Source organism: Equus quagga, chromosome 2 (genome assembly GCF_021613505.1).
Source record: "Equus quagga isolate Etosha38 chromosome 2, UCLA_HA_Equagga_1.0, whole genome shotgun sequence".
Classification (NCBI taxonomy): Eukaryota; Metazoa; Chordata; class Mammalia; order Perissodactyla; family Equidae; genus Equus; species Equus quagga.
The window spans coordinates 169,838,649-169,866,507 of NC_060268.1; the positions used below are offsets into that span (position 1 = coordinate 169,838,649).

Consider the following 27,859-nt stretch of genomic DNA (forward strand, 5'->3'; position numbering starts at 1 on the left):
GAAAAAAAAAAATTGACAACAGATGTTAGCTCAGGGCCAGTCTTTCTCACCAAAAAGCATACCCTTAAAAAAAAAAAAAAAAAGGAAATCCAATAGCTGTTAATCAAATTAAATCTTCAAATTTTACTTTAAAAAATATGAACACGGCTCAAATAATTTAAAAAACTAACACCTGAAATCTTTAAACATTTATTTCCAGGCCAAAATTAATTTCAGTTCGTGAATACTGTTTTATAACAGCATCATTTTTGGCCTAGGAAATTGAAGCAGATTTGTCCTTAAGTAGCTAAAAAGCAGAGTTAATTATTGAAACATATCAGGGTCAGCACTAAAACATGACCAAAATTACGAGTGATATTCCTAAATATCCCGTTGTAAAGCCATATTTCCTTGCCCTTAAGGACATTCTTTGAAAGTAAAGTGCAAGAAGATAAGGAGAGAAAAGAACTAGAGAAGGTCCTGGAAGACTCAACAGTGCCCACACCTTTCCCTCTGATGCCACCATCCCCCCCTCCACCTCCAGCAAAAAAAAAGGGACAAAAGCAAGGTCAGTGGCTGATCATCTTGCGGAACCATGAGTAACACGTGTGAGGAAGAAAGGCTGACGGCCTTCCGAGTTAGTCTCTTAGCTGCAGAGCTAGGTCGGGCTCTCTCCAGGTCCCAGCCATCCTCTATGCCACTTCCTTACTTGAAGCTACTTTCTTGGGCAGGCAGGGTTTTACCCCATCCGACCCTCCATTTTTATTTGTAAGATAAAAATATTTCTTAGCCAGAGGTGAACACTTGCTAAACAAATTGCAGTGAACAGTGGCAATGCCAGAGGTGGGGCGGGGGGACCTTTAACTGCCCCTCAAAATTTCCATTAGCTCATCAAAAAGCCACTCCATATTGTAAAGGTTAATGCTATCGTTAAAATGGATAACCAACATTTTCTCAGTCCTATGTAACATATTAATAAAAATTTTCTTTGATGGGCCGGCCCGTGGCCGAGTGGTTAAGTTCACTTGCTCCACTTCGGTGGCCCAGGATTTCACCAGTTTGGATCCCAGGCGCTGACATGGCACCGCTCATCAAGCCACGCTGAGGTGGCGTCCCACATAGCACAACCAGAGGCACTCACAATTAGAATATACAACTATGTATTGGGGGGATTTGGGGAGGAAAAGCAGAAAAAAAAAATTTTCTTTGGAAAACTTTGCTATTTTAAAGCAAATAATCGAAGTTATCATGGCCCTTTGCTCCATGCCTTCTAACATATTGCTAACCCCAGCCCCTCCAGTATGTTAATTCCTGAGCTGCTGCTAGTATTTTAACAGTGGTTTGTATGTCTCTCCGACTAGAACATGTTCTTTGAGGGCATCAATCATGGCTCATTCAATTTAGTTCTGCCAGGGCCTAGCACAATGCCAGGCACAAAGTACACACCCAGTAAAGGTGGGTTCCATTGAATAAGAAAGCACCAGAACTGGAAAGGGACCAAAGAGACTATGGAGACAATAAGAGACAAAGGCTCTTATTTCAGATTCAGATCTGGCCCAGAGAGGGGAGGAGAGTTGCTCAAGGCAAAGGATTCATGTTAGACCAATCTTCTCTTAGAAGGATGGGGATGGCCACTACCGAATTATAGGTAGGGGCTACCACTGGATGTTAATTTGGAAGTTACTTTTGACTGATAGAACTTGGGACTTCAGAACAGGGAAGAAGTAGGAGGGGACAGTTAATTTGCTAAACATTTATTATGTGCTAGGTGCTTACAAAACTTCTTCACTTATCTTACCTTCCTGGCCCGGGTCAGTCGCTATAGCGAAGGAGGCGCCAGGAGGGACACTAGAGATGTCTCATGGACTCGGTGGTACCTGATCAGACTAGGGGGCTGAGAACATATGAGAGTGAAGGTGACTAAGACTCTGCATGGATGGTTGGATCTGGAAGCCATTTCTAATAGAAAAAGGCATCAATTTGGGGTTGTCAAGAAAGATAACTAGTTAGATATATGGATGAAGAGATGTTCAACAGAAAGTTGGGGATGCAGGAGCTATGGTGGAATATAGAAAAACAAAGGATTTGGAATTCAAAGACTGACCAGACCCTCTCTTATTCACTTTCTCTTAGATATTGAGCGAGTGTTTTAACGACTCTCTAAGTGCTAGTTTACTTATATGTGAATATGGGATAGCAATATCTGCCCCATGTGAGTGTTGGAGGAGTTAATATTGAGTGTCCTAACATTTCTTAGAGAGGCAAAATGCATGGCTAAGGATTATTGAACGTTAGGGAGTAGTACGTGAACTCAAACAGAAACTTCTTGGGAATTAAGGTGGAGAATATGCTCTTCCCAGCCTCAATTTTCAACCTTTCTTTATGCTGGGCCTTCACATCTATAAGCAAAGCGTTAGAAAATACAGTTTCCTTATAGTGAGACTTCCTAGAAAGGAATCTTTTGTCAATATTTTTCCCTCCAGGGCGGAAGGATACTCTCCCAGAGAAACCTATCGTGCCTCCCGATCCTGTGGAACCCGTACTCTGTGGCAGCATGGCCATAGGGGCTGTGTCACTAGCTGTGGCCAAAACCAGCGCCATTCTGGGCAACAGTCCCCTGTACTTGAATATTGCAGCACTGAAGCACCGTCAGGTGAGTGTCCATTATATTCCATACGAGGACCCACGAGCATGTCAGTATGAATGAATCCTGTTTCTCGTTTCCCCTTGTTTTCCCCCTATTTCAGGAACAGCCAACAAAGCTCACTATACCTTTGCTGATGGTAACTTTGGTCAGCTGCGGAAAGTCATCGCCTGGGAAGCTGAATTTAATGAAAGAAGTGATTTGTATACCCCATCATGGATTAACAGCTAAACAAGTACCTGCCATTGTCTCAAACTACTTTTTCTAAAAAAAAATACTTCATCATCGATGAGTTTTTAGTGTAGGTCCCCAAGGCTTATGACACTAAGAGAGAGAGAATTTAATATAAAATGAGAAAAAAGATTTTAGGAAATGGGGAAAGTTGGGAGAAAGCAAGACCTGGAACAAAAGGGAGCACATTTCGATCGCCTCAGATCTCTGGTTCACTGCCGCACTGACTCAGGCTGGTGAGTCACGGAGAAGCCGCGGGCAGGTAGCCTTGCAGGCCTGGACCGTGCTGAAAGGTGGCTGGTTGACGAAACTGAGAGATCTTTATTGACCGGTCTGTGCACTATGGCAGCAACAAAAGGAAGCTGGCACTTTCCTGGCAGCCTGTTCTGTTAAGTAAGAACTCCAAGGCCTAGCAGACTGCCTGGCACATGAGAGAGGTTTAGTGCACGTTTATGGAATATGGAATGGGGGAACCCTAAGTTGCATCTTTACAACTCTGAGGCGTGCTAGTGTTTCCATCATTCTTTAGTGGCCTAATGAGTCAGTACACCTCTTTAAATCTTCATGAAATATTCTACCATTAGGCATTAGGGAGAACTAAATGTTCATGTTCTATAGTGGATGTTTTCAGAAAAAATACAGGAAGCTCCATCCCCTCTGGTAATACATTGAGTGATATTTTATCTAAGCTAGTGAAAAATATTTTTTAAAAAAAAATCTCAAGATAGTTTCTTTATGATAAAGAATTTTTTTTAAAGAGAATAATCATTGTCACGATTTATCAATTATGGAAGACTAGGATTTATATCCAGCTAACCGTCTGTCAGATCATGTTCAGATCCTGGTGCCAGGATCTTTCCTATAGTTAATACCTGTTGTGCTATTTGGGTACCAGAGCATTTGGCATTTTTTTTTTTTTTTTTTTTTTTTAGGAAGATTAGCCCTGAGCTAACATCTGTGCCCATCTTCCTCCATTTTTTATATGTGGGATGCCTGCCACAGCATGGCTTGATAAGTGGTGCATAGGTCCACACCCAGGATCCGAACCAGCGAACCCAGGGCCCCCGAGGCAGTGTGTGCAAACTTAACTGATATGCCACCTGGCCAGGCCCTGGCATGCCGTTCTTTATCTGTCTTCATGTGCACATCCCACCATCATTGGAATACATTTCTACTTTTTAAGTGACAGTGGATTTATAGTAATTCAAACACTATTCTGCAGGATCCCTTGGTGACCTGTCATGTGTATTGCAAGAAGGTTGGTCAAGAGACTGTGAAAGAGAATGAAATTAACTTGATCCAATCAGCCTAACTAGTCAGTTCAGAACAATGGAGAGAGGATACTGAGGAAGAAGAGCCTTTCATTCATGGTCAACCAAATAAACATTGAGGGCTGAAGATTGACATTTAATCTTCTGATTTTGTAGACCATATCATCTACTAACCAGGATGCTTTATCAGGGACCCTACAAATATTCTGAGTTAGAAATAGCCATATGTGATGTGTAAGTTTTTATATTTGAAGTTTCTAGACTGCAGTGTGGAAGACCATGGTTATTCTACTTACAGGGTATGGCGATGCTTCTGGAAATACAGAAACATATTAACAGAACAATTGAAGTGGTATGTAAAGAGGATCGATGGTATCTAATTACGCTTATACACCTTCTAGTATCCAAATTATAGTCTGTTATGGAATTAAATCAATATTGTTGTTATGTATGGAAAATGTATGAATTTGCTTTGGGTTTCCCATATGAGGCAAGCTTATATATTCCCTCATTGGCTATGGATCCAGTTTCTAATGGTACTTAACAATCTCCTGTTGATTTCTGAGGCAGCTGGCTCTATGCTAAGATCCTCCCTTAAGATTTGCAAAGAAAGAAAAGATTTGGCCCCTAGAATGTGAGAGGCAGTTTGCTGTAATAGTTAAGGCACAGATTCTTGTGCCTGCTTAGAATTCCAGTGTTGGGCAAGCAAGCGCACTTGGCTGAGCAGCCCTCAAGGGGGCTTCTTTAGGAAGGCCGCGTTCCCTCGGCTCTGGGTCACTCACGCACGTCTCTTTTTGATAGCCTCATATGTCTCCCAAGTATCCGCTTCATCCTAGTCCCCTTCCCTGATTCTTGCACAAGAAGTCCCCTTGCTCTGCACCCCCCATCACATCCGTCTTCCCTGGTTGTAACCCACATCTCAGCACCTCTGTCTCACAGGACCATGGGAACCTGAGGCTCTGCCATGTTTGTCTCCTTCACCACTCTCTCTCTCCTGCCTGGCCCGTCGATTTGCTTCCTGAGTATGTTGTTTTCACCAGGGGATAGAAAGTTCAGCTGACTCCATAGTGCGGAAAAGCAGGACAGCTGTATTTGCATATACTTGAGTGTGAACCATGTTGATCCTTGACAAACGTGCCCCAGCTTATAGCACCAGCAAATGCTGGGCATTAAAGTGCAGCTTTAAAAGGCTAAATCCTTGCTACAGTGTGCTATCAATAGCCCCAAATCGTGGGTATTGGAGATTACCAATACTCTTTAGAAATTATCTTTGCTTTTAATCTCAAGTGACATTACACATACCAGATTCCTCAGTTAAATCTGACCTTTGGCTGTTTCCAAAAGGTCAGATTGCCCTGCAGGAGAAAGTGTTTGTGCCTTAAGAATATTCAAAACAATATGTTGAACCTATAAAAGCAAATTGCACAATGGCGTTATTTCTGAACAGCAAGGAGAGGACTTTGTATGAGTGAATAATAATTTATATGAGTAGAAATGCATGAATATGTATATCCATACCCCATATATATGATTGGAGGCAGAATGTATGGATGATCTAAAGGGAACGTGTGCCTGAATTTGAGAAACAGTTTGGAGTTTATAAAACTAGGGAGTGGCTGGCATGGTTTCTGTGTGTGTGTGTGTGTGTGTGTGTGCATGATTCACAGTGTGACTGGCTGTGTGTGCCCGTGCACATGTGTGTGCATGATTCACAGTGGGACTGGCTAGGCCCCAGAGCAGTGGACAGGCCAGAGGACATGAAACTCTGCTTGCTGCCACAGACGGGTCTGAAAATCCCAAGTGATGGTTGTTTATCTTCTGTCCCACAGCCCCCTCCTCTAAAAGCAGAGACCAAAAAAGGGCATAATGGAGGCAAAAGAGGTCAAGTAAGTATATGTATTTGTTTACCACACTTCTTATGACACAATCCACTTATATACCCCCTGCCCCTTTCCCCTCCCCTCGTCATTTGCTTCAGGACCAGGGCTAATGCAAATGGAAATCACACAGTGCTTCAAGAGCACTAAACCAGGCCACCCCCGGGGCTGGAATATCATTCTGCCCCCGCCTTTCTGGCCACAGGCTGCTTGGCCATCAGTGCAGCAGTTGTCTGGCCAACTGAAATCTCGGAGGGCTTGGAGAAGCATTTATGAGTAACCGGATTACATGTGAAACCCTATAGGTGCAGCGTTGGGGAAAATGACTCTCTCTGACAACTAGCTGAAAGGCACATAGGATGTTTTGATTTTAATTTTACTACTGCCAAAGAGAGAAAGAAAAGGCACAGAAAGATAGCCATTCCTTTCATCTGATCCCCAAAAGGCAATGCAGTACGTTTCAGGCCCACCGTTGCCAGAGCTCAGATTTTGCCAGGAGAGTCAGGCAAACAGTTCATGTGAAAATTGGCCATGGTGGCTGTGTGAACCTCAGGGGGCCAGCGGAAGAAACTTGATCGGTCACTTTGGTGATTGTTGGTACTCTGATAGATACACCTAATATATGCCTGAACTTTCAACTATAGAGTTAGAACAACCAATAAGAACCCTGGAGATAATGCAAATGTATGTTGGTTGCTCACATGTGCAGTATTTGCCCAGTAAGCCTGCCATCACTAGCCCTACCCTGATGCCAGGGGCTCCAGAGTCTGCTGAAGTCATCAGCAAGAGGGGCCAGTAAAGGACTTGGTAAAGACAAAAAGTTAAGTTCCTCCTCAGCATTGGGAGAGAGAAGAGAAATGGGTGCATAAAAACAGTATGTAAAGTACTTGACAGTTGTGTATGTTGGAATGAGCGCAACACTCCAATGTTGGGCCTGGTAAGAGAAGCAGGGGATGGTGAACAAGTCACCAAATCTCAGTGCTGTTGCCTTCATCCCAGCAGGCTGGCTGTGTTCCGAGCAGCTTAGACCAAGACCAGCCCTTCTGAGATCAGCGTTACTACTTCTTTTTTTTCCCTGTTAGCGACAGGTCAGATGATAGATTCTAGAGAGGCAGCCATACCAGAGTTAGAGGCATGGACTCGAGCTAAACTGCCTGGATTAAAATCTGTTCCAGGTTCCTTAACTCTCTAAAATGGGGAAAATAATAATACCTACTTCATGGCATTGATGTAAGGAGTAAATGTATTTACTTTATGTAAAGTGCTTAAGACAGTCCCTGGCATTTAGTAAGCACCAAATAAGTGATGCTTTTATGGTTTAGAAGACTCTGTAACAAAACTCCTCAATTGATACACAAAAATTTCCCCAACTGCTCCTTTGACGAACAAAAGGTTCCTCTCATTGACATTAAAAATGTTGGATGGTTCTTACTCACTAGCGCTATCACCGGTAAAAACAGGATGTTTATACCTAGGTTCACGTTAGCTCTTGAGTTTGGTACACACACACCCCTTATGCTCTCAGAATTACTGATGGTGCTTCAACTATGTTATAATCGCATAATGGCAATTTATGACGAGGGCACATCAAGGCTGACCTCACAATAGAAGCACATGGCTGCCTTTCCCTGGGATCATTTGGGTCCCCAAATCTTCTTCCACTGAAATCCATCCTCAGTGTAGCATTCTTTTAGCTGAAGTCTTCAATCCTTTTTAAAATAAAACCTTTCCTGAAGGAGAGTTACATTTTTAAGTTTTGTTTTGTTTTGATTTGCTAAGGAAGATTCACCCTGAGCTATCATCCGTGCCAATCTTCCTCTGTTTTTTAGTATGTGGGCCAGCATTGGCTGCTAACAGAGTGGTGTAGGTTGGAGCCTGGGAACCAAACCTGGGCCACCGAAGTGGCGTGTGCTGAACTTAACCACTAGGCCCCGGGGGCTGGCACTACATTTTTACGTTTTAACAGTTATATTCTTCTGAAGGAAAATGGGACGTAGGAAAGAGCAGGTTTGGAGAAAGAGGACAGAGTCAGGGGCAGACAGGACAGATGTTTACACAGACAGCCTGGAGATTCACCAGCTTGGGGGTTGTGGCTCAGGTTAGCCCATGTACAACGGCAGAGCCGATAAAGCGATAACGTGGGCACGCTAAAGAAAGTGTGTTCACAGGTCAAACTTGAATACCTTGGGAGCTCAAAAATTACTCCCAGATACTGCAGGGCAATCATATGCCCAAAGGTCATGCAGAGATGAGTCCTAGAATCAGAGGGTCTCATCTTTGGAGAGTCGTGTCTGGTTATAAACTGTGCCCATCACAGGAAACTCCAAGAACCTTAGTGTGCTATATTGACATGCATCATTTTCTTTTGATCTTGCAGCAGCAGATCACCGGCAAGTTATCCCACCTTGGCTGTTTAACCATTAGTTATGACACCATAGAGCAGCCACTGCTCCTAATACAAGGGATCTGTGCGAACCTGGGGCTGGAAATGGGCACAAACCTGCACCTGGCCATCGACTGTGCTGCACATGAGCTGATGGACTATGTAAGTTTCCACTCCAGAACATTTACTTTTTGTTGTCCCATTATTTTTAAACTAGAACTCAAAAGAAGAGCTTATCTGTATATTTTCCAAACATATCCTTTTTTTTAATTAATATTGTGTGAGGGGGTCCAAAACATAAATGGAATTGAGAGAGCCAAGTTAGCTAATGACCAGAGAAAAATATAACCATATAATTTAAAAAATTAACAGAAAATGTCATAATAATTATATATAGAAATTCTGTAATAAAAATGACTAAAATGGGTTGCTTACCTTGCAATCATGACGGCTAATGAAAAATAATTTAACTGGTATGTTCTGCCAAGTACAATCATTTGGTTGGTCAATGCTGAATTTGTCAAGCTTGAAAAGTGGATCAGTTGTAACTATGACGTGATGAGCCCTTCTAGACACGTGGTTCTCAGAGCTTCTGCTATGACTCACTTTTTAAATATAAAAATATTTCCATGTTATTGAAGTCTATGGAGAATATGTTTTTATCCAGTTAAGCCCATCACAGTGTCATCCACAGCCTGGCTTAGGAGGACAGAAATTTATGGGATGAAATCTCACCTGGGGACCACACCCCCTGAAGGGAGTTATTTAAGAGAATGGAAAAGAGCTTCATTAAAAAATGTTGCAGGCCTCACTTCCTCAGGGGACCGCATCAGCAATTCATCTTTAAACTTGGGAAATTAGTACGTTAGGAAAGCTATTAGAAATTGTCTGTCTCAGACACATACACATACTTCCCATTTTCACATACAGAGATTCTGAGTCTGAGTTTTATAAAATATCCAGCATACTGACAAACATTTATGGTGACCTGGTAATTAATGTCAAATTCAGGGGGCACGACCAAATACGATTCCACTTCCATTTGTGATTCTAACTTTTAACTTCAAAGGAAATTTTGAACAGTCTATAAGAACCCTAAGTTTCAGCTGGTTTCTAAAAGTTCTTTTACTTTTCTAAAGAAACTAAGTGCATAAAGGAATGTTTAATGTAATTTCCTATTCTTCATGAATGATTGGTTCGTAGGCATACCATTAAGAAAAATAATTGCATGTTTTCATGAGCAACGTATACCAAGAACTATGAATATCCTGACTGCTAGTGCTAACTAGAATGGGTATTTATTGCTTATATTCAGTAAAATGTATTAGCTTGATATCAGAAAATTATTACAATAATTTTAGTTCAAAGTCATTAGCATTTCCTTACTGACAAGATAGGATTTTTAAAGCTTTTCACTATAGAAACTACAAGTTCTTGCTGCTTTTTAATGTGAAAAAAGTATAAAATCTTTTTAATCATGGACCTCTTAGAACCTGCTTAATTCCGATGGAATCCGTTCTATTTGTAGCAGCACAAGAAGGCAGTAGCAAAGCAAACCACCAGGCGGTTCCATTCCACCTCTCTCCGGGTACCTAAATGTCCCAGGTGCCATCGCGGAACACAGATGTGGAAGTATGAGGGCAGTGTTGTGCAGAGACTACACTAATCCTTTATCCCCGATTACTTCTGTACGTAACGAGTTGAGGGCTTTCAGACTTCAAATGAATGGGCTGCGCTAGAATTCTACTTTCAAGACAATATTGTTACTACTAGAACTTGCATGCTGAAAGAAATGCCTTCACATAATCACTTTCCATTTCACATTGGCTGTTAGTATCTCAAAAACCTAGCTCTGCTTTCAAATTTTAAAATATTCACAGTAGAGGAAACAAGCTATTTGTTCACCGTGAGTTGAAAGATGGTGGGTTCTGGTGAGTGGGCAGGTTGCATTGCTATTCCGTTTGTTTTATGAGTTTATGTTAATCCCCATCTACCCCAGCAGCCAGGTATCTGGCACCACATCATAAACTTAAGAAATTATTCCCTTCCTACTGTACTTGGTATTTTGTGCGGAGGGCTTCATCTGAAGTCAGTAGGAAGAGCTCTGCGGGGCATCAAGAGGAATGGTGACTTGATTTGCCCAGGTTAATATTTAACACATGTTTAAAGAATGCACAGATTTCTCATGTGAATGTGGCCTGAAAAAAACGTTTACAATATATTATATGAAATGAATGAAAATGAATTTGACCCACATCTTTAACATTTGAGGAATTCATCATTTATCCTTTAATATCTTCCTTACACTTAACAGAGTAGAGGAAAGTATGAAGTGATGATGGGGACACACAAAAGCGCAGCCGAGATGGTTGACCTGTATGTGGATCTGATCAACAAGTTCCCTTCAATTATTGCCTTAATTGATCCTTTAAGGAAGGAGGTAACAGGATTCACCTTGAATTTTATAATAAAACACAGAATAAAATCTCATTCTTTTGGATCTGTCATTGGAAATGTGTTGTAATTTGGGCCTGGGCTGAGTTGCTTTATTTTAGCATTTATGAGAAAGGGTATTTACTAAGCAAATGAATAGTGGAAACACAATTGCATAGGAGTGCGCTTGTCAACAGGGTGAAGTGAGCTTCTCCCCAGCACTTCAGGAGTACCTGGTATTTACAAGCAACCTAACTGATGGAAGGCGAGCCCGCTGTGCTGGTGATTCAATAGGTTAATCACGCATCATTTCCAAGTGCTCGTGGAGACAGAACTTCAACCAGGCCAAATGTTTCTTAACCTAAATCCAGTGACTACACGTGCATAAAAGTAACAAAGCCATATTTTTAAAAAGTTTGACATAGTGAAGTTTTTGATCTATTCAAACTAACATCTTACAAGCATTGTTTATGTGCCATAGAAGACCATGTCTCTTCTAACCCACTTAAAACTCCAAAACTTAAATTTTTTTTTTTAAAGATTGGCACCTAAGCTAACAAGTGTTGCCAATCTTCTTTTTTTTTTTTTAATTCTTCTCCCCAGAGCCCCCCAGTACATAGTTGTAGATTCTAGTTGTGAGAGCCTCTGGTTGTGCTTAAATTCTTGATTTTTATGAATTTGAGAACCATTAGGTACACTGAACAGATATCCTCTTTGAGATAACTACTTCAATTTTGGAGACAAGAAGAACGCTGGATCTCCTTTAGAGGCCCAGGGTCTCTCGGTCCCATCTTTCCCTCGCAGCCTGTGCTCCATCCCAGACTCAAGGAAGACACCAGCGGAGCTCAGGTCTTTAATCTTGCCAGACCTGACTTCTGGGGCTTGTCCTGAGGCTCTGGCCACAGCTGTTTTTAATGTGATAAGATTCACCTGTATGGTCTGTTCTAATGGAATAGGTTGAGATCTGGTACATGGCTGGGAAGACTTTGGTTACTATTATTTAAGTAATAAGCGTGTCATTTCACATGGTGGTCTCACCGATAAAAAAACAAGGGTGTTGAGAATGAGGGCCTAGGGTCTCTGCAGGCTCATTTCCTTCAGCTGTCTTTTTACCAGAAATAACAGTGAAATCATTTAACCAGCCAGTCTTTAACAGCATTATGGATAATACACTGGGTGGGATATTGCCTGGGTTTGAAGGACTTCAGAATCAACGTAGAGAATAGCATTTAATGTGCATTAACATTTTATTCATTAGATCTTTACGCTCAAATTTACTAACTTTAAGTTTCTGTTCCATGAATCTTGTTAATTTGCATGGCTGTGGTATAGGCATCCTTCAGCCACAGACACAAATCTGTTTTGTGTATCTCAGAAAAGTGTATAATTTTCGTTAGGTGCTATCTGATTCCTGTTGTTTTGTGATTATGTTCAAAACATTTTAATGATCAATTCTTAACTATTTACCCAGGACTCTGAACAGTGGGACAGCATCTATAATGCTCTTGGTTCCAGGTGTTACATAATTGCAGGAACTGCATCCAAAAGCATTTCTAAACTTCTAGAGGATGGAAACATCAGCATCCCCAAATCCAGCGGGCTGATCATAAAACATACAAATCAGACGACGATGTCTGACTTGGTGGAAATAACCAATCTTATCGACAGTGAGTAAAAGTATAGATCTGAAAGACTTGCAATGAACTGAACTTGGTTATACAAGAAGCCACAAAAATGCAGTATATCAGTTAATAAAAAGCATGGAATAAATCTTGGAAGGAAAAAAACACTCCAACCATCTGTGAGAGGTCTGGTGCTGAAGTGAAATGTGGCTTACTGATTCACTTCACAGTGTTCCAACAGCAGCCCCAGTCCAGGAGGGCATCCCCTTTCGGGAGGGCTACCAAAGGTGTGACCAAGGCCGCTGCCTTATCAGCTGCACGTGACACTATAGTGACCCCATTTGCCCACACTGGCGTTTTTTTAATTCTTCAAAAGTTTCAAACTCTATACCACCTTGAGGTCTTTGAACTTGGTGTTCCTTCAGCCCGGAATGCTTTGCCCTGTACTGTTTATTAGGCTAAATACTCCTGATCCTCCAGGTCTTCTTGCCTTAAATGAAACCTCTTCAGATAGATATGCCTTCCCTGACTTCCCCCACCTCTCTCTGCTTGCTTTAGACCGTTCTCATAGCATATTTTCTCTTACCTGTATTTTCTCTTTGTAGGAATACTGGCCATAATCACTTGTACATTCAGTGTCTGGTATCCCCCACTAGACTGTGAGCTCCCATGAGTTTATGGAGTCTCATTCACTTTTGCACAGTGCCCGAAACATAAAGATCATGAGTGGGTGGGTCTCAGGAACTAGGCAGAAGGCGAGTCGCAGACCTGGAGCAGGACTCAGAGCCAGACTGGCAGCCAGGGGCCTGGGCTGGTGCCAGAGGATGGAATGAAATGCCTGCAGTCCCTCTGCCTGCAGACTGCCCCAGTCCAGGGGCCAGGCGGGGCTGACCTGAAGGCGGCAGATGGGAGGCCCCACCCTGGCCTTTGCTCCTGGGCCTGCCACTCAGCAGTCTGTCATTCACCTCAGACTGCTGCTTAGCTCCTGCCCCTGAAACGCACACCCTCTGTCTGTAGGAAAATCTGTGGCTTGCACTTTGTAGACTTTGGCAAATTTCAAGGGGTTTTGAGATCCTCCAGTGATTCATTAAATACCATCAACGCCGCTCTTCTAGTAAGTAAACATTCAGAATGACAGATTCCTTTGAATAAAATTCTACACGATGAATTGTGAAACCCATTATTTAGGCATATCAACTACCATATGATGTCCTTGCACTTACTGTAAATTCTGGCTTAAAGGTGCACATTTTTCTATATTGAACATGGACGAAATTGCATCACGTCTTACAGTTGTGATCTTAGCAATGTGTCGATCCAGTCTGAGCATTTTCCCCCTGTAGTGGTAACAGTGGTGCATCTTACAATTTATGGTATCCTAAATGTGATGAAACATGGCATTCATTTAGTATTTAGCATCCAAGCTACTGGAAAGGGGTAAACAGATAAAACGAGGTTAATAAAAATGCAAATGTTTGGGTTAGAATTCTTAGGTGGTCAAACCATTGACTCTTCACAGCAGTTTTAAATCTCTGGCAAATTTTAAATTTTGATCCCAGAGGCTCATATATAGCTGATTGTTTCTGTACCGTCTGAAACTGAAAAGATGCCTCTGTCTATAGGAAAGAAGCACGTAACTGTCTTTGGAAGTACAGAAGGAGAGTCGTCTGATGACAGCCTTGTCGATTTGGTAAGTGCTGAAAGCTGGTCAACTGCAGAATTGCCAAAACACTGCTTTTATCATGAATTGGTATTTCAGAGAAATGCAGTCTTCGGCGGAGAAAGTCATGTAACCTTTTATGAAATAGACTTGCTTCCTCCCAGACAGCTACCTTTTGCAAAGAGCTAATCTTTGAACTTTTAAAAAGAAGAAAAATGAAGTCCTGGGAAAATGATGAGCACACTGAAATGGCTGGGGTGTGCACCTGCAATCTTACCTCCTAAAATGAAGTGAGCAAGGCCAGAACGTTCTTAGATAAAATGGGCCTGCTACGTGGCTGGTAAAGCGTTGGATGTATAGTGCACTCTCTTCCTTCTGACACTCTCAGCTTGTAAGCAGGCCACTTTACTTAGGTAAAGATAAAAAAACTATGAGAAAAACCTAAGCAGCACATGGTGACAATGTCCTTTCTCCCTAAAGGATTTTTAGTTTAGCAAATATGGCTCCCTTATTTAAAATACACTTTTTCCGCCCCTCAGGCTGTTGGACTTGGTGTCCGGTTTATCAAGTTGGGAGGTCTTTCTCGTGGTGAACGGGTGTCGAAGTACAACCGCCTTCTCACTATAGAGGAAGAACTTGTCCAGAACGGAAGACTGGGTATGTGCTGCTTTCTTGCTTTGTTTTCACTTCGCCATGAATAAGAGAACAAAGATTGAAGAGGGGGAGTAGAAGTCCCCTGGCGGGAGGGCAGGGGAATCCAAAGAATAGAGATAAGTGCTGACAAAACTAGGATGGCATTTGCCACAATGTATATTGTTGTCTTAATGGATTATCTATTTACCTGAATGTTTACAGCTCTCGCCCTGCTTCTTGATGAATAGGCTGCGTGATGCTTTTCAATAGAATTAATCGATTGGAATCTCCGAGCCTACCTTTTGTGATGGTCCAAATTATAATTCAGGTTTCTTTGCACAGCCCATGAAAGTTAAAGGCAGATGTTTTGCTGATGGTTCTTGGAAACAACTCACTCAACTTGATAAGTTGGCAGCATGGTAACTTTAACGTTGTACCTTGGAAAGGCTATCGTCTCGAGAAATGAACCAGTCATTTATGAAATGAAACCTCTGTAAACCTGCAAGGGTAGAAGCACTTTGTGTACTGGCTAACTGAAGAGAAACACCCCAGATATGCATTTTTACTCTTTATATTACTGACTCTCATGGCCAAAAGTTGGTAAACACCATGCAGACACATTTAAAGAGACCACTAGTTATTGTCTTTGTAATCCTAAAACTATTTTGTATTTTAGGATGAATTAATTGATATGCTGGAAAAAAAAAAAGTAGGTGTTATTTAAGTAGTGCTATTAAAATATGAAATTTTCTTGGATGCTATAAATGAAATCTATTAAATGAGATAGATGTGTTACAGAATGTATTGTGGAGCATACCAATTCTCGGATAGGAAAGCAAGGAAGCAGTCCTACTTTGTGACTCAATATATGCATTAAAAAATAGTGACCAATAGAAATTGTCATTATAAATTTGTCATGTTTAACATATGTAATGATCTTGAAACACACCCTAAGATTCATGGAAGATACACATAATTGGGAGACTTTTTCTGAGGCTTGTAAGGGCAGTCAAAAGTTAGCTTGTGGTGTTTAGTCTGTAATACAAGGGCTTGTTTTTTCCAATAGGTAAAAATATATTCTTCCTACATATCGCCTATTTTTTTTGTCATCCTGACTTGTGGAAGCCTTAGGTTCCTTAAATGACCAGCCAGACTTCACCATAAGGGAAATAGCTGCCTCAGGGCATCAAAAAGGACTCTAGCGATGAGAGGTCTAGCCCCTCCCTGGTGACAGTGCTGGCCTCTGAGCATTCCAGAATGGATTAACAGATTAATGAGAATTTCTCCGATATTGGCAGTGCTCAATAAACGTTAAGGGGACCAAAAACTCGGAAAACAATCTCTCCAACTGAGAGACTGAGTAGGAAATCCTGGCAAAAGCTCAGCCATTAAAACACCATCACTGTCTCCATGGACCTAATTGGAATGGTCTAAGTCTGCAATCATTTACTTTGGAATAGAAATTGGCCATGGTTTGTATGCATGCGGTGTGCTGGCCTTTCCTCTAGGTCATCTTCTTCCTCTTATCCTTTTCTGCCAAGCCTCTGCCCAAAGTCCACTGCACATCAGATGTTCCAGAGTGTTGTATAAGGGTACAGTGCAAACTGAACAGACCAGTGTATCGCACAGTTAATGTATAACCAAAGTCAGGCCCAGTTTAAAATGGTTCTAGAATCCTTTCTAATGGTGATGTGACACCCCTGGACTGTTCTGAAGATGATCTCCTTTAAATCGTGTAACAAATAATGTCAAAATTGGCACCACTGGATTAGACAGTAAGCTTTATTGTTGTTTTTTAATAGGTTTCAATGAAGAACACATTTTTTACTTGAATGAGGAAGCCAAAAAGGCCACTGAGGCACTTGAGGCTGCGGCCGCGATGGCTGGTGAGCTGCCTGAGGCCCCACAGCCCATCTTCCCCACAGAAGTTGTAGAGGAATCAGCCAGAACATGAGCATCTTCTGGATCAGGCTGTCCACGCTGCACTTTACAGCCACACCATTAGTATTAATTATTAAGACTGCTAGATCTGAAGTATGTCTTCGTGCTGGTTTTGCTCTAAAACTTCACTGTGTATCTTTTTATTCTTTTAATTTCAAGGTTTGGTAAAATACATATATAATATTTTTGCCTGAAATTATACCTGTGAACTTTGTCTTCCAGCTATCAAATTTTCATGGGGATTTCGTTTGTATAGCAGCTTCCTGTCCAATCTTTAGGGTCCTGACGTAGTAAAAGAGTCCAATACTTTTGTTGCCAAACTCCACACTCAGTTCAAAGACCTCCTGCTTTACAAATCAGAACATCCCTGAAAACAAAAACCTTTTACACCAGGAGCTGTCTGTGCCAGGAGCAGGTGTACATCTTCAGTGTTTATCTTACATATTCGTGCTAGAAAGCACAGACGTGTTTTTGCAGCCGACCTCAGGCAGAAGTAGGAGAGCTTCATGGTTTTTTATAACAGCCAAACAGCTTTCTCTTACGTTCCTCCCCTTAATTCTCTTTTCCCTAATTCCCTCCCCTCCTCTTTCTAAATGTTAGTTTTTCTTATATTATTTATATCCTTGTGGGTCTCCTTAGATCCTTTTCAGAACAAGAACGAGTATAAATGAATAAGCACATGAGTGAATGAATAAATATTCTTAAGGTAACTAAATTCCCAGTTATTCATACGACAGTATTCAACAGGTGATTAAAAACAATGCAGCATATAGCTTGACTGAATTGCCTCTTTTGTAAGCCAGTATTCAGGGCATAACAGAAATAAACTCATTCAAACACATAGCTACAGATAGAATAATGTCCAGCTGCTTTATATGATTTAGATTATCTATTAAAATGTTATTATTTGCTTTCCCCCAGAATTATAGAAATTGCTACGTACCAACCTGTGAGGGGTTGGCTCAGCTTAGATTTCTGATATATTCTGTAAGCTTTTACTAAGCACACTGAGGTCCTCTCCTTTTGAAAAGTCCTAATGGGGGAACTTAACAGCCTTACGGTGCAGCTGAGGCCTTGCTCTGGAAGCAGTGGTCTCACGCTGGCTCAGTGGCACACTCTCCGAGCACGGGGCAGAAGCGGTTGGTATGATTCTGAGCTGGGGGAACTGTGTCCCAGTGTGTGGCTGCTGCTGCCTCTCCTGACGCTTAGCAACAAACACTGGCGTATGAGAAACGGGAAGGAACGTTCACTTTAAGGGCAGGAGGAACATGATGGGGGTGTTCACACAGCCTTTGCACACGTCCTCACACTAACACACACACACACACAGGAAACATGGGAGATCATATGAAAGGTCGCCCTGGAACTGTGATATAAACTATAATTAAATGAATGAAACCAGAGCAAAAATGTACAACAAAGTTAATAACTAAATAACTAAATTAAATTAACCAAAGAGGTGATTTATTACCTTGACCAGGTCAGCACTTTAATTTCAACACAGAGTATAGCTTGTTCACTGTTACCCCACTTGAGGATTAGGGTCACTAGGGGATAGGCAGCATTTTAATTTAAATTTCTTAAAGTGATAAGCACTGTTCTATTGTTTCTCTCTCTTTCCATTATATAATATGTAATAATCGATAGAGAACATGTATGTAAGATATTATCTGTAAAAGAGATGAAAGAAACTAGTCATATCCCATATTAAAAAACGACAACGGGATTGGGAAAGGTTAGTGCTTGGAAGAAACCTCAATCCAATCCTTAAGTAAGGATGCTTGATGATCCTTCTAAGGTCAGTGATGATGACAAATGGCTATTCACTCTCCACAACTTGTTGTCACAAACTGAAGTTGTTCCATGATGAAAGTGATTAAACAGGTATAGTGTGCATTTAGAAAAATCATCCAAACTTTGTTTTTAAGATTCTGTGATATGGAGTATCATTTACCTGACATACCACCTAAAAATGGTCTGGAAAGATAATTAACAATAGTTTTTACCTGCCCTACCCCATTTCCAACAAACATTTTACTGTTAACAAAGAAGGTAAGGAAGGAGGAATTACTGGTGAGTATCCAGAGCCAAAACATGCATCCTTTTCACTCAGGCCAAACAAGGCCGGGTGCTTCGAGCCCTGTTGACCCCTGCCAATCAGCCGGACCACAGGACTGACCAGCCGCTGAAACTACTGTGGGCGAGGAGTTTATCTGAGCCTAGCTCCGATACAAAAGGGGGCTAGAATTATAATTAAATTCTTATTCTTTCAGAAAAAAGAGAGACATTTTCTTTTTCTTTAATAGCAAGAACACAAAGTACGTCTATTCCTTTGCCTCACTCTGGCCATAAAAATGCATCAATGTTAGTTATAAAACTCTGGAGCAGATGAGATGTAATTCATATTTCTAAAACAGAAGGGAGAATAAATAACTTTTTAGAGAAAACAAAAATATGAAGATGGCAGTCTCTTCCAACTTTAAAACAGTTTAAGTAGGATGTCTATAATTTTTTTGCGTAAATAGCTATGAATATGCCTTGAAGATACAAGCACTAGTCTTGTTTCTTCTATCCCAGACTAACTGCTTATTGACAATGGCGCCCAAGCAGGGGCAAAACTTCCTCAAAACTGATGTGACATGGGAAAAACTGCAGGTAGAAAAAGGTGAGTAAAATCCTACGTCAAATACCTTTAAACCAAATTAATTTTAAATGCTTTGTGATAATGGTAAAGGAAAGTAGGCAGCTTAGAAAGGCAGGAACACGTTCAAAATACCATTTACTGTTGCCTGGTCCAGCTAACATATCTCACTAAATGATTAACTTCTTACCCTGGAAATGAGAGTATTTTTATAACTGCATTATTCTGTTGATATGTGTGATGAAATATGGAATGACAAGTGTACATTTTTTTATATTCCTAAATGTGTGTAAGACACATGCCAGCAGACTGAAGACAGACACAGGATAGAGGAGAACATGAAGAAACATGGAATAAAATTCCTCAAAATAAACCATTTTGTAATTATTAAAAATGAATAAGGTTATCAACTCTTATACAATTTTCTTATTAAAGAATGTCAAATTTGGGGAACTAAACCAAAAATGTCAATAACCACAACTGACCTTTAGTGGGGAACTGTTGGTGCTTTTTAATAAGCGTGGTGAGGAGAGTTCAAATCACAGCAGAACAGAACTCGTTTCAGTGAGTTAACGCAGTGTGTAGTTACTGTATCACACGGCAGCATTATTCAATTAGGGAAAATTACAGTTGACAAACATTACATTTTAATTCCCCCTAAGTAAACCGATTACTAACTGTAAAGTCATCACTGGAGGAACGTGGAAACAGTCAAGCACAATGAACCTACGGAAAGAGAATTATCTCCAAATTTAGGAATTACATTTACCTGCCTACCCACCTCTTCAAGCCTATGCTTAGCACACGTGCAAAAATAAAATACAATACAACCACTGCAATTATTACTATCATTTTCTTTTGCCCTTAGGTGAGAACCACCTGACAGCTACATGCTGAGCCATGCTAACAAAACTAAACCTTTCACTTTCTTTAATAGTAAAATTACCATTACTGAATCATTGTCATAAAAAAACGAATTCAAATACATTACCACTTATTTTAAATAAACACCAATTTTGAAACAATCAACTTTGAAAAGCTGCATAAGTTTTTTTTAAATCCCTGATTACATTTCTATTTATTCACTGTGGTAGACTGAAACATTGTATTTTTAGAGACTAACTACCACTTAATTTCTTTAAAAAAACAAAACAAACCTGTGTAATGTGGAACAGCAGTGAAGCAAGAAAATTGTGTGCTTGTCACTTATCTTCACTGTACATAAGAACTACGATAAAATATGGTACTTGTTCCACATTAGTACGTGAGCAGACAGTTAACTCCCAGCACAGAGCACATGGTTTATCAAGACAACGCTCCATGGAATTCAAGGTTTGGACTTCACCTCCATTCTGCATTCAGGCCACCAGAGCCCTCGGGAGGCTGTGGACACAATCAGTAGCAGGTATTTTCATTCCACTGTCAACATATGTGTAACTAACATTGACTATGAGACTACTAGTTTGATACCAGCTCCTGAATTTTAAGCTTATCTCAGTATATCCTAGAAAGTAATTTGTATGCCACAGTGCCTAACAATTTTCATGCTACTGCAGTTTCTCCAACAAGAGGGTCAGAATCAAAACAGAAGCTTCTTTGGGGGCTTTTTAAATTGCCTTACATCGGTCAGTTCTGTTTCTCCACAAGCACTGCAAACTTTCAGCATTACATTTGATTAGTGGTATGCACATTACCTAAAAAGATATCATCCGAATTTTTTGTAACCTTCTAAGAGAAGTCACACTTAATACAGTCATTAGGAAAAACTCTTATCCCTATAAAGGTAAAAAAACCAAAACCCTACACAGAATGTATATTTTGCTAAACAGATTACTTATATATATATATATATAGGTGAACTACTGACAAAAGTGACATCAGAAAAGAACCTATATTCTGGACCAGTGTTCTGAAGACAGTGACAAGAACAGAATGTCTATAGCCCTTGCCAATACAACAAAACTAATCATGTGCTTATTGAAAACAACTTCTAAACATGGTTTATGGATCAGCAGTTGGAGCTGTCTGTGTCTCTTATTTTTTCAACACTGTCTTCTTTGTATTCTGGTTTAATTTCGCCTTCATCATCCTCGCGTTGAGTTGGATCTTTTTCAGCGAACTGGTCTTTGGTTTGCGGTTCATATGTGGAAACAGGATCTAAAACTACAACTGGTTCAGCTTGTTTTTCACTGCCAACATACTGTCTCCTGCATCCAGTGTTACTGGGAGGCCTAAGGGATGAACAGTTAAACAAAAAAATAAAAAGCAGAGAGAGAAAAAATTGGTCTTTCATATTCCTGGATTCAGATGAGCAAAAAACCCAAAATGTTCTAAGTCTAATCAACATGCACAAAGTGGTCTCTGAGGTGCCAGCCATTAAAAAAAAAAAAAAAAGATGAAGAAGCTATTAGATTACATATTAGGAGCACAAGGCCAGAAGAAAGAAGGCAGAAAAGTCAGAGCAATTAACTATGGAAGGGTTAAAAAGCCAAACGCACCTACCTGCTTAAAGACACGCTCTTCTCAGGAAGTGCAAAGCTCCTGGATACCTTGTGCATACCTCCCCACTGCCTGCTGCCCAGACTCCTGAGCCGGGAGGAGCCAGTTAACCCCCTCCCCCATGTCCTTGGGTACATCTGGTTGCAGATCAGCTCTCAGGAGACCACCTCAATGAGAGAAGTAAATCACCCCCATCACCGATGGACAGCTGAGAGACGTGCCAGCTGTTGCCATTACTGACAAGAAATCTAGTCAGACCTGGGGAGGGGTGAGGGAAGGAACAAGGGCAGATGGAAGAATCCAGAGAATAAGCTAAAATGCTGAGTTACCATAGACTTTTTCTAAAAAGGAGAATCGTGTCTTGAGAAATTTCTTATTGAATTTCTGATGCAGTTTCTTTTCCCACAGAGGCTTCCTCTCTTCTATGCTGATGCAAGAAGCTATTGCTTTTCCAGCTGAATGAATTTCCTCGTGGAAACAGAGATGTCCTGAAACACTCTTCTCTTGCCATGTGTCAGGAACTTAGGCAGTCAGTACCTAGTCCTCTCAGAAGTCACGGTCAGAAGCCACCATCTGAAGTGCTGCTGCTGACCTGGTGCCTGAACCCTGAGGGGTGTGTAGGAGGCAAGGCAGGGCTATTCAGACTTACCTGGTCTTGGCAAACGCCAGGAAGCTAACCATGAACCAGCACTACCCTGTCCTACCTCTGGAAGTCAGGACATGCACTGGTGAACTGTTGGCCAGGGTCTGCCCACTGCTCCACTAGTAGTTCCTGGAGCTGATTTCTACTAGTCCCTGACTCCTACAGCAGGTCAGATCTGCCAGTTAGACACTCTCATACTGCCTAATATTTGTCCTTTGTTGGACTTACCACAGTTATAATTAAATACTGTGCAATTAGTTGTTGAATGTCTGTCTCTTCAAATAAAACGTAAGCATCAATGACACAGAGACTGCTTAGTTTTCATCACGGTTATACTCCAGCACCCAGTGCAGATCCATTTGTGGAGTAAATGAATGAGTGAATACTAAGGAATCGTGACAGGCTCAGAATGAATGGGCAGAAACCTAGGCTTTGGTGTGAGTATGTCTAGACGTCTTTCCTTTACAACAAAAACAACAGAACAAATGATCAACTATTGAAAGAAAGTGGCCTGCATGGTCCAGCCACAAAAAAACAAACCCAATGACCAAAGTTTTACCACTTTCTGACCAGTACTATGAGATTTGTCCAAATGGTTGAAAACCACTCTATCTGGCTCTCTGGTTATACGAACTGTGTGATTTGGCCATCATCATTAAGTGACTAACACATAACTCTGTTTTCTTTGGAGGTGGTAAAAGCAAAGAGATGAGCAGGAGCCTGAGAGGAAAGCTATACTGTAATGAGGACAGTGTCCTTTATTTTTGCCTCAATTTGGCAACACCCTTGTCATTAGAAAACACCATGACACTGTCCATCTACCTTGGCCAAGGATCCACTTCTCAGGATGTCTGTTACTGTGCTGTGGGAATCAGTGTGGGATGCAGTTTCTCCAGTAGTACCTGGTCTGACTTTCTCTGACCCAGGCAACATCTGCAAGACTGCATCCATTAGGGTATATTCAGAGAAGCAGAACCACTATGAGTGATATAAGGGATTTATTATATGAATTAGGCCCCAGGAAGTGGAGAGAGCTAGTTGGGCAGTCTGTGTACAAGAAGTCTGTTGGCTCTGCATCTCATGCCAGGCCTGAAGACAGCAGTTCTGGCAAGTAAAAAGAAAGATGGGGAAAAGAGGCAAGAGACTAAAGACAAACCAAAGCTGTCTCTGTCTTTCACAATCTCCAATCCTGATAATGCAAATGACCTGCAGGATAAACTGGAGCCCTTCCACATGGAACTGCACATACACTTGGCCTTGGATTTGGAGAAGCGGGAGGAGGAGACAGAGGGAACTGGAGACTCTGGGGGCCAGCTGCTGCCACATGCCAACTAGGTGACTACATGTGTGAACTGAAACAACACCTCTTCTACTCGGACCTTCAGAGTGTTAAAAAAAAAAAAAAAAAACTATGTCACTTCTGCCTTCTAAACCTCATACAAATTGCTCATGTCCAATGCTTACCTGGAAACAAATGGGCAAGGGAATTCTAGGAAATGAAATTCCAGCCTAGCTAAGTTGTTACACTCAAAGCCACGACAAAGTCTGCAGGTCAAATCACCAGTCTGGCTCCACCTTGGGTTTGAGCCCACTGTCTGTTATGTAAGCCGGCCAATCTACTCTAAACATGCAAAGGGAGTATTCTTCTCATTCTAGGTGAGCAACTTCCATCCACTCATACTAGCCTCCATCTCTTCTGTAGAACCACCATGAATGTGTTTCATGCCTAGGTGTATCTGCGGGTGAAGGAGTGGTGAACACATCCTACAAAAGCTTTCTGCATCAGCTGGAGGCTGACAACTTCCAGGAAGTGCTCTCAGGGCTCCACAACAGCAACAGATGGATGTTGACTGAACTGAAAACTCAGAAACCTTGTACTTTCAGGCTGCAATGGCCTGAAATTGTCTCAGTCCAAAGAATTGTTCTTCTTTCCTGAAGCAAACTTCTCAGCTGCAGATTAATCTATTATTACGTCACCTGTAGGCTACAATTTGAGAACTCTTTTGTTGATTGTCACTGAACGTGGCACAGTGGGCAATTTCTCTGCATCTATGCATTCAGAGTCAGAGAAACTTGTTTCTCAAGGATAATGACCACTGACTTGGAATCCTAATGGGTTAAGGCTAAAAGGGACTAAGGCAATCATCCCGTCCAACTGGTCCTTTTACAGATGAAGAGAATGAGGTTTGGAGACGGGGAAGAGCCTGGCCTAAAGTCACACAGCTAAGCAGTGGCAGAGCCAGAACAAGGATCAGAAGCTGCTGTCTCCTGTTTCTGCTTTGTCCACAGCACCACGCTGTTTACCAAAGGCACCTCCTCCTGGAAACATGATAATGATGACGCAGGCTAACTTTGGCATGTTTGCTCATTTCTTTCTTTCTGAATCCCTGTTTTCAGCTGCATCTTTCAGATCTGTAAATATAAAATTTGTCTCTTCAACCTATTCCTTGATTTTTTTTTCCTTTGTGATTTGTAGTGCCTCCTGATTTGACAACATTAGGTCCATTCCTGGTTCCCATAGGGAGCTGCCCAGGGCTCCTTCTGGAATGAGAGGCCTTTCTCCGAGGCCTCTAGCTTCATCCCCATCTTATGGAAAGAGCCAGAAAGCCCAATCAGTGATGGTGCCAAGAAACCAGGCTCTTGCTGAGGCAGCCATAGTGGCAGGTTCTAGAAGGTAATCTGAAGCTTCTCCCCCAGGATAAAAATAGCAAGTGCTCAAATGCAACAATCCAATAGGAACTGCAGTATACTATTCTTCTGTTCAATTTTCCTACTTTAATTCTCCATCTAAGAGCAATGATCACAAATAAGGAATTAAAATTCAGTACTCATGAAAAGTAATGGAGAGCTTCTGTATGCTCCAAAGTCTCTAGGTAAAACTTAAATTTTATAAGTGATATAAAGTAAGACCAAAATCATGGGATGTTCAGGCTGAAAGGGATCACTGACATGAACTAATTCAACCTTTTCATTTGTCAGATGAAGACACCAAAGAAAAGTGAGTTAAATGATTTGTCCAAGGGCATACAACCTATCAACAATGGATTCAGGACTAAAATTGTGGAAACTTGATTTCTTGTCCAATATTTTTTCTTATCACAACATACTGGGAAGTCATTTATGATCCTTTCAAATAGATATTTTCATGGGTCATTTTAGATCATTTGCTCAAGGGCTATTTCAAGACAAAAAGAGAAACTAAAAAGCAAAATAAAAGCTAGGAGACAATATACCAATCTATGCCACCCTACCAAGCCTGATGGCCAAATACAACTTGGGTACCCTTTTAGAAAGCAGCAACTTTCCGCAGCTGCAAGCCAGCCAGAACGTGGGGCTCGGGTGGTGGGGCCACTCGCTGGTAAAGGGAAAGACTTGACTTCAAACTGAACTGGTACCAGAAGAATCAGAACAATTGCAAACGGTATTGCTAAAGCTGAACTTTCTAAAGGGACTCAGTGATTTCCCAGACTGGGTTACAAGAGATGAAAGCGCAGCATTCTAATTTTTAAAAAGCACATCATTGTTTGCATTCAATGAAATTCCTTTCAAAATCAACTTTCCACATCCCAATTATATTCAACAACATTCTAGCTAACATTTCGGCTGCAATTCAAATTAACTAATGCCCCAAAGAGCCCTAATAGACGTGGTTCTGAGCTCAATTGAATACAATCAAAGCTCATGAAATGAAGGGGGAAATGCTTATTTCATGCAAATTCTGCATATCACTCAAGCTTAATTTTACTGATAATATAAAGGTGGGACATTTTGAACATTACAGTGAATGAAACTTTTAAGCGGTGAGAGTTATTTTATAAAATGCTACCTCTGAAAAGCTGATTGCCAAACAGTATAAAAATGGTTTGAGGAATAAATGCCAAGTTCATTTCTATTTCACTTCTGAGGTAACTATCTTTCAAATCGCAACAGCTGGACTATTTAACACAATCTGGTGAATCAAAGTATAGTTCTTCTCTGGTCTCCCAGTGGGACGTCTGCATTAGTCTGTGGCAGCCATCCAACAAATGACGCGCAGCCGGACGGTCTGAACTCTGTTTCTTTTACAATAAAAATGGATAAAGCTGCAATCATATTTACCACCTTCAAGGACAGAAAACGGAAAGATTTAAATTTGTCTTGATAAAGCAGTTTCCTGGGAAAACTCCAAAGAGGAAGTCAGTTTTCTATTTTCCCTTGTGTAAAAATAAGAAGCGTTACTTGTTCCCCAGCCCTTTATGCAGTTACTACAGCAGTCAACAGTAGTGGCGTTACAGCAGAGGAAGTTTTTATTGTTTCTCTCAGACACTCTCTTTTTCAGGAAATTTTAACACACTTGTCCAAAATTTCCCAAAATAAAGTTTCCAATATAAGGTGAAACTTTACATATTATTACCAATTCTAATACTTTAAAATATAATGAAGGTAGAAAAAAAGCTCATTTCTTTTGGCTTTGTGTTGTTTTTAAAACTCCATTTTGGCTCAAAGAATAAATTAGTTTGTCCGTTTGGGTCTGCTTCTATTTGAGGGAAAAACGGATGTAATTTTAAATTATGAAAAATAACAATGTTAAGACAACAATACCACCATGGCTGAAAATCTGACATCAGCTTCTAGATGCTGCTTTGCCCTCAAGATTCACAAGAATTCCTTTTTCACAGAAGTAACAATGGCTGGGCAAAGACCCCTGTGTCCATATTTAGCCGTACTTTAGTGGAGTAGCTGCATGGGTTACCTCCCAGATCACGGTGCGTGTTATGAAGCATTGTCCCAAGTCTTTTACTCCTCCAGCGTAAGCTGGACTGTGGACATTTCCAGATTCCGAAATACACTGGCCCAGGGGAGCTCAGGAAACTGGACCATTCTCGCCAAGCAAAATCAACACTGATAAAACATCAACTAAGATTGATTTGAGCTCAGGAAACTGGACCATTCTCGCCAAGCAAAATCAACACTGATAAAACATCAACTAAGATTGATTTGAGCTCAGGCAAAGATTCTGAAAAATGTGTGATACTCTTTTTGGCTACTTCTTAAGCTTTTTATAATTTTGCCCAACTTTAAGTCACTATGGAAAATCCATTCAGATCTCAACTAATAAAAGCCAATGTTATTTAAAAGAAATGTTTTAAGAGATAGAAAGTCTTCCACAAAATTCACCATATAAAACACTGGCTTCTCAAGAAAGCGGTCATGCACAAAATGCTTGCATTTTCATTCGAAGTGTTCAGGATAATATTTTTTTGAATATTTACAATTTTTTCTTTAAATATACTATATTATGTACTTTAAACTCTCTTTTAAGATGGGAAGTCACAAAGAATTCAGTGTGCTACTTTTCATATAGTTATATGACAAAGTATATTTCAGATGAAATGTGCTCATCAGGTTTCAGAAGTCAGGTC

At 40.9% G+C, this 27,859-nt stretch overlaps 2 protein-coding genes across 3 annotated transcripts in view; one reads left to right on the top strand and one right to left on the bottom strand.

Annotated features, from left to right (window-relative positions):
- ENO4 (enolase 4) overlaps positions 1-17,965 on the top strand; it is a 26,479-nt gene extending 8,514 nt beyond the window's left edge. Inside the window, exons 4-15 of one of the 2 annotated variants that reach the window (XR_006887384.1) lie at positions 402-547; positions 2,463-2,632; positions 2,727-2,858; positions 4,424-4,477; positions 5,955-6,011; positions 8,380-8,547; positions 10,700-10,825; positions 12,290-12,485; positions 14,063-14,130; positions 14,640-14,757; positions 14,956-15,152; positions 16,536-16,650. Coding sequence is in view for 1 of the 2 variants with exons in the window: in XM_046652146.1 (XP_046508102.1) it covers positions 402-547; positions 2,463-2,632; positions 2,727-2,858; positions 4,424-4,477; positions 5,955-6,011; positions 8,380-8,547; positions 10,700-10,825; positions 12,290-12,485; positions 14,063-14,130; positions 14,640-14,757; positions 16,536-16,687 (1,387 nt within the window). In the remaining variant the exon portion in view is untranslated. Of the gene's footprint in view, positions 1-401; positions 548-2,462; positions 2,633-2,726; positions 2,859-4,423; positions 4,478-5,954; positions 6,012-8,379; positions 8,548-10,699; positions 10,826-12,289; positions 12,486-14,062; positions 14,131-14,639; positions 14,758-14,955; positions 15,153-16,535 lie in introns of both variants that reach the window. The other variant, XM_046652146.1, reaches the window with a different exon arrangement.
- Positions 17,966-18,139: 174 nt separating this feature from the next.
- The window catches only part of SHTN1 (shootin 1), a 97,253-nt gene continuing 87,533 nt past the window's right edge, over positions 18,140-27,859 (bottom strand). The window contains exon 17 of the mRNA XM_046652145.1: positions 18,140-21,546. Coding sequence (XP_046508101.1) covers positions 21,324-21,546 — 223 coding nt within the window. The 3' untranslated portion in view covers positions 18,140-21,323. The remainder of the gene's footprint in view (positions 21,547-27,859) is intronic.